Below are 14,605 nucleotides of genomic sequence, written 5' to 3' on the forward strand. Positions count from 1 at the left end.
GGCGCACTGCTCAAGTCACACAGATGTGGGGTTTGGGTACTGGAGCGAGCGGGGCCCAGTGCCACGTGCTGAGCTCTGCACAGCACCACCTGGTACAGCACAGCTGGCACCAAACAGGAGGCCCAGTCACCAGGGGCTTCATGCCACGCTCGGGGGACACGGCCCCAAGGAGAGGAACAGCAGAGGTCACTGGTGCTGTGCACGCACAAAGTGCAGCTCTCCCCAGTAAAGATCGGGGAGCTCTGCTCACGCACACACACTATACAGACACACAAGCGTACCCCATTGCACACTCCTATGTGTGCAAGGAACGGCTTGCTCTCAGGTGCTCCCCCATGCACACACACCCCCACCAGAAGCAGCTCTCGGCACCACAGTCCCTGCGCACACAGAAGGCTCCCTCCCTCCCTGCTGCACACGCACACTCCTGCGGGGATACCCCCCAGGCACCCGCACTGTGTCCCCTACCACCCATCCCTCCCTGGCCAGCACAGCAAGGTTCACCTAGAGACTAGTGCACGAAAGTCTGTGGGGCGAGACTGCTGCGGACCCACTCCCTTACCCTGTCCTTGCCTGACCCTCAGAAAATTCAGCCCAAAGCTCCTCCAACCCCAGTGTCACTTACCGTGAATATGTTGGAGCGTCGCTTCGACTGCTTGCGGATGGGGGTGGGTGTGTTGGAGGCAGCAATGGTCTCAATCCGCAGCTCCCGCTGGCTGATGCTAGGTGTGGAGGGCACAGAGGAGGAGTAGTCACTGAAAGCTCCTCCACCATTGGTGGCCTAGGGCAGAACGAGATGGGACAGTCAGACAGAGACAAGCAGCTGCCCGGGGCACGACTGCGGAAACACCTTCCACCTAGGAAGCCTCGTGCACCGGGGGCAAGGAGGTACAGCACAGGACTGGGATGGGGGCATGCACTTGCTCCTGCCCAACAGGGGATCTTGGGAAAGCCGTTTCCCTTCTTTCTGTTCTAGTTTCTTCCACTGGTAAAATGTTAAAATTCTGACACCAACAGCGAAGAGCAGCAAATGGACAGAAAGACCTGACTGCTGGCTGTCGGCCGGCAGCCAGGGAAGCCCTTCCACACAGGCTGGAGCAAAGGCACAGAGGCAGCAATGAACCACGCAGCTCTGAATAGCAGCAGCTGGCTCTCTTCTTGGAGGGGCACGGCTGGGGATACTTCAGCACGCTCCCTCTCCAAAACACAGGACTGGTGTAGCTATCCCTCGGACAGTCTGCTGGTGGCAACCCTCCTCTCCGCAGAGGCCATCGGACATGAAGCTGCAAGGCAGCGCACAGCCTGCCTGGCTCCAAGTCCCACTTGGTCCCTTCCCTGTCTCACGATGACAGCTACGATACCAACAGGGATCTGTGTCACTAGGACTCAAGCCTTCGCCTTTCTGGCGTCCTAAAGCACAGGCTGCCACAAGTCAAGCTCATGCTCTATGTAGAACGCATCTCTACTGCTGGTTTTGAGGTTTATCCAAGCAGACCCCAAGGGTGGCACACACCTCCTGAGCCTGTGGACCACCGTGGCCTTGGCTGCAGTGGCCCATGTCTGGGAACATGTGGGACAACACACTGCGTCTTCGTTAACAACTTGCTTGACTTCAGGGAGAGGGGAAGATCTAACCATGCAGTTTGCGCAACCATCTCAGCAATGCATTTCTTTCAGACAAGTAGGTGCTCACTCGCATTCTGCTCACGCAACCTCTGCGGGCAACAACCTGGAAATGAGCTTACAAGAGGTCCCAAGGAGCAACACCTGCACAAAAGCATTTCAGATCTGCAGCCCAGGACGTCTTACTACAACAAGGCACGTGCCAGCCTGAGCTCTCTTTGGCAGTTCTGCTGATCTTTGAACAGTATTTCAAAAACACATTGAAGAAGCTGCTCCTAGAAGGCTAGGAGAGCTCTGGCACCCCTTGCAGGGAGCAGCCCACCTCCTCCCAGTTCATATGCTCGCAGAGCAGCAGCATCGGACGGCCTCGGGGCTTCCTCCACTCCCACCTACTGCTTAGAGCAGAAAGTGCAACCACATGCAGGATGAGGATCTGCCAGAGCTGCTCAGTGAGAAAACACCCGCATGTGCATGCCGTTCTCCAAGAACCTGAGCCTTATTCTGAGACAAGCAGTTAAGAAACGTTAGAAGCATGAAAGAAGCTGTGCAGGCAGAGCAGCGACCGCGACCCACAGCCCAGTCTCCTAGAAAGGGTGCACTTTCACTCAAGCTATGCATCATCTCATCTTTGATGAGAGAAATGACAGAAGACACACAAAAGAGAACTTCTCTTAAGAGAGGAAAGAGTCATCCAAGAATCTTCCTCTCTGAGGCACAGCAAGGGAATTCTGACTGAGGGCAGCCAAGTGTGCCGCAGGGAAATCCTGCTTTGGAAGGACTCCGAGATAGACCTCCTTCACGGCCACATTCAGGGAGCTGACAGCTGCTTCTGGGAAGTTAGAATGCCCCTACTTGCCAGGGCTACCCCAGGCTCTGGAGCAGCTCCACAACAGCCTGCCTGCAGCACGGTGCTGCCTGAAGCCAGAGCAAAACACCCTTCCACAGCAGGGAAGTGAAGCCTGTGAGCTGACAAAACGTCCTTGAAGGCCGCTGTCTCCAGGTGGGTCTGGGAGACCCTAACACCATGCTGGAGACAGGGCAGCACCAAGCGACAGATCCTCTGCAGCCTGCCCAGCCCTGCTGACTGCTCAGCGGGGAAAGGGAGCCTCGTACCAAAAGGACTCACTGGTTGAGCTCCCACCTGCCGCCAGCCTGGCAGCACGCGTGGCTCAAACCGAGGAGCTGGAGGCCATGTGGCTGCTCTGTGGCTTTCAGGAAGGCCTTGCTGCGAGTAGGTGGCCTCCCTGCCGGTACAGGATTCGGACTGTCCCAAGCCTGTCCGGAGACAGGAAAGCTTCTGGTGCCCTGAAACACAGAAGGAGCGGGAACCCGGTCTGCTTGTACTTCTCCGCGCGTAAAAAAGGCCAGGCACTCCCATCCAGAGAGGTGAACGTCACCAGGGAGCTTCTCCGCAGGCCATCCAGCTGACTAACCCTGCACTGAACGAGGGAGTTCTGCTGCCATGTCCCAGGGAAGCGGGGACTACCAGGGACATGGAGAAGCGAAGTAACGTGCCACCCTGCCAGTGACTTCTGCACTGTGAACAGAGACCTCCTGCAAACCATGGATTCAACACTGTGTGAAGAAGTGTTCTGCAAATGCTGTGATGAAGGAACTGATGCAGAAAGCTAGGGCTACGAAGTTGAAGAGAATTTGCTGAGACAGCTCAAGTTTAGGATCAGGCATAACAATGTGTGTACAATCAGTATTTAACTGATGCATAATGTGTGAACCATGTCAAAAAAAGAAAAAGATTCCAAGTGTGAGGGAAGAGATGGCCGATGCTGCAACACAGAAAACCTGCTGCCCAGGAAGGTAAGCCAGGCAAGGCTGCCAGGAGTCCAGAAACCACTCTGAGGTAGTCTCCTGGCTAAGCTCTGCATATTTCAGTAACCTTGTCAGCACATTTATGAAGCTATGACTGTGGAAGGATTCAGTTCAGAAGAGGCTGAACTGAAGTTCAGAAGAAGGAGTTTGAGCTCCTGCCATAGCAGCTGGGACAAACCTGTGGATGTTAGGTGATGGATGCTAAAGCTCCTAGGAAGAAATCTTGCTAAATTGCGGTTTGTATTTTACATACTCCCTGTAACCTTGTTCGTAATTTTTGCCTGGCTGGAATAATTTTCCTTAGCCCGTAAGTTTGCCTAGTGTTGGAGACAAGTCAAGGTTACTGTTGTTCTTGAGTGACAAAGGACACAAGCATTTGAGCCTGCTGGTGTCCCACAGACCCCCAAACCTCACGAAAGGTACTGGGGCTGGAGGATGTCTTGCACCAACCTACAAAGGTAAGTGTGAGGACTGGTACCATCCCGTGAGTTTGGGGGCAGAGGAGAAATTCCCCCAAAGGCAGACAGCAGTGCAGCCTCCGGCTACACAGGCAATCCTGAGCCACTGCACTGCTCAACTGAAGCAGACTGCTCCAAGACTTCACTAGGGATCCAGGGACCCAGAACAAACCGCAGGGATGTGGGAGAACCCTGACAAGATGACAGGTCTGGGCAAACACCTTATTTTTGCTCCTGGCAGCTACTTTGCTGATCCACTTGAACAACCACCTGTGGTCGCTATTGAAATCTAAGAATGCAGCAGAAACTGAAAACGTAGTAAAAGGCATGTGGGACAAGTCCTTCCCATTAGTGTGTAATGGGTGAGTATTGTGAACTTCAAAGAATATCGATAGTGCCATAGGGTGCCTCAGCAGGGAAGAACTCAGCTGAAGTTAAGATGTAGTAACTCTTGGCATAAAAAGGCACAAGGTGGAACAAGGAGTGAAATTTGGGAAGGGCTCTGAACGGAAGAGTGCAAATGAACAGCAGCCACTGACTCAGTGTCTGCACAGGAACAGGGACGAAGCCAGAAGTGTACAGACCATGAAATGGAGAGCATCACAGGCTGAGCAGGCTACGGGACACGGGCTTCCACGAGGAAATGCAAACACCCGTTGCTTCAGCTGCCAAGACACACGTGCTGACTGAACTCTCCTGAAACGTGCTGCGACAGGCAGGGAAGCACTCGCTACTGAGCACAGGTGAGCTGCCATTTGTGTTTCATTTCACTTGCAAACTGTAATTTTCCACCTCTTTCATCTGCTCTCTTACTAAAGTCTCAGTAAATGCACTTCCTGCTGTCACTGAAGAACCCGAGCAGGACCGCAGGACAAGGCCAGCAGAATGAAGCTGTGACACTGGGCCGTCCCGCGCCAGGAGGACAGCCGAGCAGAGCCAGGGACACCCGGGCACCCACGCAGCGCAGCGGGGGCCGGCAGCAGCTCCCAGGGCCCAGGGGACTAGGCAGTTCACTCCACCAGCCTGCAAGGATTGGTGTGGGGTGCCTGTGTTACCTCCTGCCAGCTGCTGGGAATGAGTTCCCTGGCAGAAAGACAAACTTCTGTCCCACAGCAAACGGGCAACGGTGACTCATCCCACAGCCTGGGGTACTCCTAAACGCATCTCAGAGTCCCTGAAGAAAGATGGAGAAAGGGGTAGCAACAGTAAGGAAATCAGGTGGAATAACTCTGCAAGTACTGCAAGCATCCACTGGCCCAAGAAACTCCCACCCATACCCTGCAGGCAAGGGACAGGCAGCTGCCAGAAAAGGGAGCAAGGTAGAATTCAAGGCCAAGCGGAGAAATGGGATTCCCAAACCCATCTAACCTGCTTGCCCAGTGATGGGTGCGGGCAGGACACCAGAGAGGAGAGCCCAAACCAGCAGGCAAGCAAGAGCTTTCCTTGGGGGAAAGCTGCGGTCCTGGGGGATCTGAGGTGTCTGTTCAAACGGGTGCAGATCCACATCCCATGAGCCACTAGGAAGGCCTGAGGGACAGACCTGGCATCCCCAAGGGAGCGTGCAGGACTCCTGGGGCTGGCCCTGGCTCCTGCCACATGAGGACCAGGGAGATGCTGAACACGGTACTCAGGGTCACAGACCTGATGAGCACGTCTGGCACACTCGTGAGTGCTGGTGGAAAACCCTGCTCACAGCTGACCTGCTACTACAGCTCTGTTGCTCTCCACCTTGATGGAAGTAGTGTCCTCTGAGGCACCAGGCACCGCAGTGGAATAAAAGCAAAAAACCCCAAACTCCCAAAGACAGAAATGAAACTGGGGCCTTTGGCTGGTTCAAGAACTGTTTCATAAAGAGGATCATCCACTGTGCAAGGACACCAAAACACCTCGCACAGCACCGCTGTCCCAGAGCCCTGCCAATTTGGGAACCTGGCTCAATCACAAAGGTTTGGAAACCAGCCACCACCTCACACCAGGAGAAGTAAGTCGTCTGCACAGATGGGTGACAAAATCACCAGGGTCCTCTAGGGTCTCTCCTCTCCCAGTAATTGCAATGGACTGGCCAGATTGTCAGAAGACCAGACAAGCAGTGGCCGTTTCCAAAAAAGTTAGTTTGTCTCAACTAGTAGCATCAAACTACTTCCAGAAAAGATGTCCCCAGGACTATGACGAGAGGCAGGGCTGGCTCCCAGCTCCTGCCTGCCATAAGCAACCCTTTGTAGGGACCACTTGTTCCCGTTTCCAGAAGACAAGTGCTGCCTTCACTGACAGCTCCAGAAGACAGAGTTGTCCCTGCCTGCACGGGCCAGGAGACCAGGCACCGAGCAGAACATTCCTCTCCTCTCAGATGGCACGATCACCTCTCCGGGCACAAAGATATGAAGGGAGGCAGACCTCAACCATAGCTACCAGCAGAAGGGAAGAGTGACGATCCAGGGGGACGGGAATGCTGTTGCTAACAGCCGTCAGAAAGGCGGCCTGCTAAGGCGAAAGAAACGCTGCCCAGGATGCCGTAACTGCCTGGAAGGGACAGAGCAATGCTGCCACCACACACAGCCAGCAGCTGCAGGCAGCACCTCTCGACACCCAAAATCAGGCCCTGTGAGGACAGAGCAGTGCACAGGCTCCCAAGGGCTCCTCCTGGCCAAGCACTCAAGATGCAAATGCCAGTCCCGCTGTTCCCACAAGTGGTACTGAGAAGAAAAAGAGATCCTTCTGTCCCAGTGTGTGTGTCTTGCCTGCGTGCACCAATACCTAGCTGCGGTACAAGGCAAACAAAAGCTCCTAATTGTATTCTTTGTCTGGCTTCTTTCCACCTCATCTCCATGTTAAATCCCGTGTTCCCAAACCCTTCCTTGAGATCCTTTTCCCTGCGCCAGTTCCTACCCTCTCACTTGCGAAGGCAAGCAGGAAACCTTGGCGAGAGGCCCATACCCTCAGGTAGAAAAAGACAGAACACAACACTACTCTGCAAAGACCTTGTCACTCTCTTGTTCGTCCTTCCTGACAGTGTACAGTCTGTCCATCTCCTCCCAGAGCTGCCCCACTGGTTATCTCAGTGCCAGGAGCAGAGGCCACCATCACCCAGCCCCCCAGAGGCTCCGACACTTCTGCAGCCCAGACCTGGAGCGCAGTGCCCAGCAGGACTCCAGAGCTGTCTGCACCCAGCTCTCTCCTGTGTCAGGGACAGCTGCTCCAGCTCATGCTGGAAACCATACCCTTTGGTGCGTCACCACCATCACGGCGCACTCCCGAGAGCGATTCTGGGCTCTTCTGCATCCCTGCTGCAGTTACTGCCTGGTCACTGTGCTCACTATTGGATGGGTGTCCTCCTGCATGGGCAGCAAGCCCGTATGCACCAGATGGATTGCTCTGCCCAGGTCCGTGTTAGAAACATCAGCAATCAGTAAGCTTGTGTTTCTCAAAGCCAGTTGGATTTTCTCCGAGGACAGCAGAAAGCAGTTCCAGAACGTCATTCCTGAGCCCAAGCAAGAACGGGGAAATACTTCACAGCATTTTACGATCACTCACCAGTTCCATTACTTCATACTCTATTTTTAGGAGAAGTGCTTTTTGTAATGGAAGAGAGATGTGCAAACACCACAGCAAAGATTACTGCAGCAGGTCACTGGGAACTGAAAGGGTTTGTGGCTGAGCCACAGAAGACCCAGGGAACAGAAATTAACTTTGATCTTCACTGTGGCATCCAGGTTTGCTGAGAGCAGGAGGGACACAGTATTAGACAGGCACAGAGCATATACGGGGGGAGGGAGGACAGAGGGAGGAAGCTCCAGAAGGACATGGCCTATCATTACTGCTGACACTGCTACAACCCAGGCAATCAATAAATATTTCTTGCTTAGAAAGGCCCCACACTTAGCTGCAATTTTCTGTTAGCTGCATGCTGCATTACTTCCCTTTAACAGCTCTGGTTTCCCACCAGAACTACCTAGGTCCCTCCGGCAAAGCCCCAGGAGCACAGCAAGGTACTGAGAGTAAAGGTCCTGCCTCAGAGCCAAGGAACCAGCTTTCACCTCTACACAGACGTCGTCTGCAAACCGGGCTGAAAGGTACTCTGCAGGAAGGAAAGGAAAGCAGGGAGGTTTCTGAGCAAAAACCTCTAACAAAGCTCATGACATGCAGTTAGAAACCTCTTCTGATGGCCACACTTTTCTTCCACATGGCCAGTCTTAAATCCACCCCTTTTGTTCTAGCACCTTCTTTTCTTAAGAAGTTCTTTCCTTTCACAGCTGTGTATTTTAGAGGTTAGGTTTGTTCCATCTTGGCCTTTGCTTTCCTCAGCTAAACAAGCCAAGTCCTTAACTTCCTCTTGCGTTAGGGTCTCTTTTGCCTTCCACTTGCTTTTTGCTGTTCCTACACCAGTTTCAATGCACACTTACGACTGGAATCAGAATGAGTCTGGTATTCCCACACCGCTCACACAGGGAACATGTTTTTAGCTTCACTACAAACACGTTGCCTGGCACAGCAAGTGCCATTAGTACCTATTTGTTAGGACCCTTTTCTCATACTTTGGACATTGAAGAAAATATTAAACAAGTGTTCAGCTTCCTCCCTGAGGAACACTGCCCTTGGCCATCTTCTGCCCTGCTCCCCCTTTCAGTGCAGACTGCCTCTCCTTCCTAACCAGTCTCTGACTGTTTACAATTTGCTAATAAAATCCTCAAATTACCACGTACACTCAAATCTGCATTTTCCCTGGACTTTGCTCTCCACCTTTGATGCCTCCTAGTAAACTTCTCAAAAAGCACCCATATCCAGACATACTGCAGGGGATGGTATGGCTGTGTATGTTTTGCAAGCAGCTGTCTGTGCTCACTGTGCCTGTATCCCAAGGCCGCTGGACACAAGCAAGATCTGATCAGAAAGCTACGTAGCTTCATCAGGCAGCTCTGGCTGTCAGCAGGGCTTAGCCTATTCTCTTGCACACAGAGGCTTTATCTGAACTTGCTGGGGTCCAGGTCACCTAGAGCACCAGGAAGCTTGCATAGGTCTCTGCAAAAATCTGTACACACCTACTCACAGTCCAGCTTTAGAAGCCTATACAGTCAGGTATAAACTTCACGTAGGTATTTAAAAATTCTTTATGTAAGGGTCCAACTAGTGGCTTCAGACACTACTCATGTTTGTACAGGAACAATCTCCCCTGTGGTGGTGTACCAGAAGTCCTCCTGGGGCTTAAGAGGCTCAGATACACCCTAAGGTTCAAAACCAATCCCCTTATGAAAAAAAAGTGTCAGTCTGGTGGAATTTGTTTTGCTAAACTTGCTTTGCATTTTCTTCAGTTTTACATGTTCCTCTGAGTCCTTAGCTACTCTTTTCCTCAAAAACTGTTTCAAGTGCTGCTCACTGCTGAGGCAGCCAAGGGGCCCACAGCTGCTCCAGCTATGCCGTATCCCATCTTCCATAAACCCAGCTGCTACACTTGCTGTTTCTCAGTCTGACAGCACCATGCCAGGCAGACAGATTTCCTGAAGTCCTTCCTACAGATCCTGTGATTTCATATGCCACTTGCTTCAGAGCTGGATTGGTTTGACTGCCCCTGAGGAGCAGCAGAGCCCAGTATCTCACCTTCCTCATCAGAGAGTCAGCTCAGCATTTATGTGGGTGCTGGAAATTGCAGCAAAGCCCTAAGGCAATTAGGCAGCTGCCCAAAGGATCTCGTCCACCAGCCACTCACCATGGCAGCCTGCTTTGGTTTCTGACCTGCCCCTCCTGCATCAGTTCTGGTCCTCCAGAGTCACAAAACAAACACCTCTGGCTTCACCATCCTCCTGGCATGGAGACCTTGGTAGTCCCTGCCAAGCTAACGCTGTGCCAGAAGAACAGCACAGAGCCCTTCCTCTGGCAGAGGGGAAGAGAACCTCCTCCTCTGCGCTACTCCTTCAATTCACCACCGAACTTGCCCCTCCACAAATACATCCCCTAAGAAGCCCACCTGTATATGCATGGAACACCATCAGCTTCCCGCTTCCAGGGGGAGCAGGACCATGGGCAGCTGTGTCCAGCCAGGCTTGCCTGCCTGGCCAGGGCAGCCAGACCGAGGCCCCTTTCAGAGACCTCCTTCTGCTCTGCCCAGGAGCTTCCCTGCAGACTGCTCACGGCTCTGCCGCCAGCGTCTGTGGAAGCACACCACAATCTTTGGAAACCGTGAGCCAGACCCAATGGTTTAGATACAAAGTTTGACCTCAGGGCAAGCATCACGCTATTCTGGGCTATGGGCAGAAGCACCAAGGTGACAAATATCTGCTTTTTCCAAAAGCTACGCCAGGGCTGTAGTGCGAGTCTAAGGCTAGGCTAAACATGCTGTGTATTGAGTGAACTAAAGGGTTATGGAGAAGCATGTGGGGTCCCTGGGTTTCCCCATTCCAGTTTCCCACCTGGTTGATATGAACCGAAGGAATGGAGGCCGCAGAGACAGACGAATGGCTGGGTGAATTGGGCAGGGACTTGCAGGGGCCGATGGAAAGCTGCTGTTTCTTCCGTAGAGCCACCACCTTCTGAGCCACTGTAAGAAGGGAGAAAGGGACAGGGTCAGAGTCCAGAAAGCAACTTTCTCCACCCGCGGATATCTGGAGGGCTTTAGTGAGACCCAAACCCTTCCTCTGACTGATGCCAACATCTGGGGCTCAGACTGTGTCACCCTGTATTAACAGGGAGGATTTCTGCAGAACACCCAACCTCACAATCCCCATTGCCTGCTGCTGCCACAGAACCCAGCTGTAAGGGACAGTGTTTGTCCATGGCTGTTCCAGCAGGCAGCAGGGCAGGCTTCCCATGCTGGTCATGCTGAGTCCCCAAAGGCCACCTGCTCTCTTGAGCAGTGACCTCATGTGGACACCAAGGAGCCACCCAGAGCCCTGGGCTGCTGCAGAAGAAGCCCTGGGCAGCCAGAGTCACTTCTCGGTCACCCCCTAAGAGCAGCTATAGGAGCCAGTTACCAAACTGAATAGGCCTGGGCAATGCCACCTCCATCCGTCTGGGCCCTTGTGACCCTCACGGTCTCCAGATGTTCAAAAAACTAACATGAGGAACAGCTCTCCCAGTTCCTGGGACCACACTGCCTGATGCCCAACAGCCCAAAATTGCATTTCAACCTTCACAATCTCCTACCTTTTCTGGACATAAACACCCTGACCAAAGAGCATGACAGCAAACAAGCTGGGCTGTTGGGGAATTCGGGAGAACACACCGCCATTCCTCGTCTTCTCTTGCACACTGGCCATGTACACCCACCATCGCAGAAGGAGGAACCTTTCAGACGAACACGACTAAAGTCATTGGCAACATCACTCATCCAACCCAGCATGCCTCATATCGTGCACCCTTGCAATAAAGGAGCTGCCACATTCCCTTTCCAGAAAGACAGAAGATGTTGCACCACATGTGGTGTGACTGAACCCATTTGGAAAAGTCAGATGCCGACAGCAACTGCCAAATCCTGCCACCTCACAGCTGCAGTGCTATGTCCCATACAAAGACAGATGAAGGCCTACTGGGCCACTGCTGCTACCTGCTCATCTGATAAAGGTGGGAGCCTGCCCAGACTCTCAAACTAAATATTAGTCCCATAAATAGCAGGAAACCCTCCTACACCCACCAAACAGACCACATTAACCTGCTGTTTCTTCCTGCTCTCCCCCCCTCCATCTTCTCCCCTGGCCAGCTTCATCCACTGTTCGCTGTGTGAACCATCTCTCCATCAAACACCGGCCAGGCACACTGCGAGCTCAGGCACCCCAAGGGCCAGAAAAGATTCAGAAAAACTCCTCAGCAATTGCTGTCCTGGGCAAAGAGCCTGACAGAGGCTCTGCCTTTTCACTCACCTTGTACCATTAGTGGTAACAACAGAATTAATCATGAGGCCAGCAAGACCACACTGGTGGTGATAAAATCTCACAAACCCTTAACTGAGGCATCTTGAGGCGGCCTTCAGGTTTCTGCTTGCCGGGCAGAGGTTCTTCCGCTTCTTGAACATCAGTCAGACTCCTTCAAGGATAATTTCTGTCATCCCTTAAGCCAGTCTCTGGGATCATTTGCTTATCACAATTTCTTTGGTTGCTACATGCAACTCTGAGTTGTACAACCAATGAGCCCTGCCCTGTTCACAGAACCTCTGTCCAGACACATTGCCTGGCATTTGTTTGCCAAATGTCACATGCGGTGCTGCTGTATTACCACTTGAGCATCACACAGTATTTTAAAGCATACCACAGCACCTTGTCCTAGACGTTCTGGAGAAATCCCTCTACAGACACTGCCAGGAATGGTCAGCTCTGGGAGGAGTATCTGGACAGAGAGAAGGTGCACATGAAGGTCCCCAGTGATGCACCAAGGACTCTACAGGAAACACCTCGGGGTGCAGTGGCACCTTATGGAGTCACAGGGCCTTGCACACCCTACTGCGCATAAACTCTTGGCCTCTCCATTGAAATTTTCCTGCCAAACCCTTCCTCAGAAGCATCAGTCACTGTCCTGGAAGACATGGCAATGCTGTCCATCACCCCGACGGCCAGGAACAAACAAACTCACACCCAAGCAGAAGGAGGGACACCCACTGCTCAGCTGTCCCACTCAGGATGCAGAAACCCAAATAAACCCTCAGGCAGAAGAGCCAGAACCACCCGTAGGCTTTCAAGCTGAAGTCCAAGCCTGCAGCCCTACGGCTGAGGGGGAACAATGGAGAGCAGCAATGCCACCAGCATGTCAGCAGCAGGTTCTGGTGGGCCATGAGACAAGGCCACCTCGCACCGCTGGCTGTCCTCTCCAATGCTCCGTGCCAGTGGGAGGAGAGGAGTGCTCACCCTGGACTTGCTGCAGACGTGAAGCCAGAGAAGCCACCCACAGCACTGGGCAGCATGGCTGCTGTCCCTCCTGTGCCCTTCCAGGATGAGGCCTGGGTCATTCTTCCTCTTCAGGAACAACGCTGAGATAATCGCTGCTACGTGGCTCTCAACAATCTGCTCTCTAACTTTTGCCTGGTATAGAAATATTCTTAAAATGAAGCCCAAGAGCTGAGGCATCCCCACACCAATGGCTTCTTGCTATTGTCCTGGCATCCTCTAAACTCTAGGAGATTTCTGCACACAAGAGCTCTCTGAAGGTAACGTTGAGAAGAAAGCCCTTTAACCGTACCTCTTCAGAGCCAAGAAGTCAGAAGGCACATTCAGTACCAGCCTCCCACCGCACTGGGAGCTCTGCTGCGAGTGAGGGGACCACACCGAGCCACCCCTCAGGGCGGACTCACCCGTGGTGAAGTTCTGAGACTGCAGTTGTTGTCTGTGGGGCACTGGGCACTGCAGCACACAGCCCAACCTGTGCCACTCCTCCTGCTTGTGCCAGGGTCATCCCCTTGCGGTATCTGAAGCCACAGGCAGACTGTCCCATCTTTTCACGGAAGCAGTAACTGTGACATCTGGTGCTGGAAGCAACTTGGAAAGGATGAGAGAAGTGCAGTTCCCACACACTGAACAGTGTTTCCAGGGGGACTTCTGCGAGGTCATGCGTGAGAAACGAGCAAGGAGAAAGTTACCCCTTTCCTGCATGCCATGCATCCTTTTCACAGTGGCTTTCAGAAGCCTGACTGCCCAGACAAAACCTTAACCGCTCCAAGAGATTCAACACAATTACAGTGGCACACACTGTAATGTATGTGGTCTAGATTCCTGCACAACACAACCACAAACTTCGCTTCAGACCAAACAAGAAGGAACTGCTCTAGGTGTGGAGGAAGGGTCTGCTGCACCTGCCTGAGCAGGAAGGAGGGCACCACAATAGCTGGAGCCACCCAATTCTTGGAGAACCTCTGAACAGTCGGTGAATGTGAAGATCTGAGGTTCTCCTCCTCAGAGCTTCCCCCACACTCAACAGCACCACATGCAGACTGTGGGGCATTTGCAGAGACAGCAGCCTGGGAAGGAAGAGTGCTAGCCTCAGCCTTCAACTGAATACCAAGAGGTAGGATGGTTGCTCCCTCAAGCTGTCATGCTAGACCAGCACGACATTAACTTGCTGTCAGTGATTGCTTGTTTTTAGACAAGACAGTGACATAGGACTCTCTGGGAACAGAGGTGCAGCATACATTCTGCACAGCATGGACAAGCAAACAGACCTGTGCAACGAAAGCAAGGACAACAGCTAGTGAAGTCTTCCCATTTCTGGTATGGAAAACCAACATCTTCCCCTGCCTGCGTGGGGCAGGTCTACTACAATCTGGACTGATCAACTTGTGTTGGAGAAACCATATAAAGATGAGGTCTTGCTGGTAACTGGATCGCCACGCAGGGCAAGCTCCTCGCACAATCCACGACTGCCAGCGCTCAACCAGATCCCAAAACTGATGCATCAGGACCCACCAGTGCTCATCAGGAAAAGCCACTTACCCACTCATCACACCTCATCCTGTCAAGTCACCTGAAACTGGATCCTGGAAGTCCCTGAACAGTTCTCAGATGCCAGTGACATCTGGGGCCAATGTGCTGGGCTCAGCTCTCCTCAGCTCCTTGCCAGCACCTCCTGCCCCGTTCTTTCCCTCCCACAGCTGTGCTCAGGAGCATCTGTGTGGTCCTGCAGTAGAGCAGGCAGGTGAGAGCACCGAGTAACTGGGATTTATTCCAGATCTCCTGTAAGATGGTGGGTCCCTCTGCTCCATTTGCAACTCCCAATTCTCACACTGC

General features: G+C 52.9%; 1 protein-coding gene across 3 annotated transcripts in view; it reads right to left on the reverse strand.

Annotated features, from left to right (window-relative positions):
- AGAP3 (ArfGAP with GTPase domain, ankyrin repeat and PH domain 3) overlaps positions 1–14,605 on the reverse strand; it is a 152,370-nt gene that overhangs the window by 67,994 nt on the left and 69,771 nt on the right. For all 3 annotated transcript variants that reach the window (XM_075042498.1, XM_075042489.1, XM_075042508.1), the window contains exons 7-8: positions 10,310–10,437; positions 626–781 (exon numbers count right to left, since the gene is read on the reverse strand). In XM_075042498.1, coding sequence (XP_074898599.1) covers positions 626–781; positions 10,310–10,437 — 284 coding nt within the window. The remainder of the gene's footprint in view (positions 1–625; positions 782–10,309; positions 10,438–14,605) is intronic.

This window comes from Buteo buteo, chromosome 2 (genome assembly GCF_964188355.1).
Source record: "Buteo buteo chromosome 2, bButBut1.hap1.1, whole genome shotgun sequence".
NCBI lineage: Eukaryota > Metazoa > Chordata > Aves > Accipitriformes > Accipitridae > Buteo > Buteo buteo.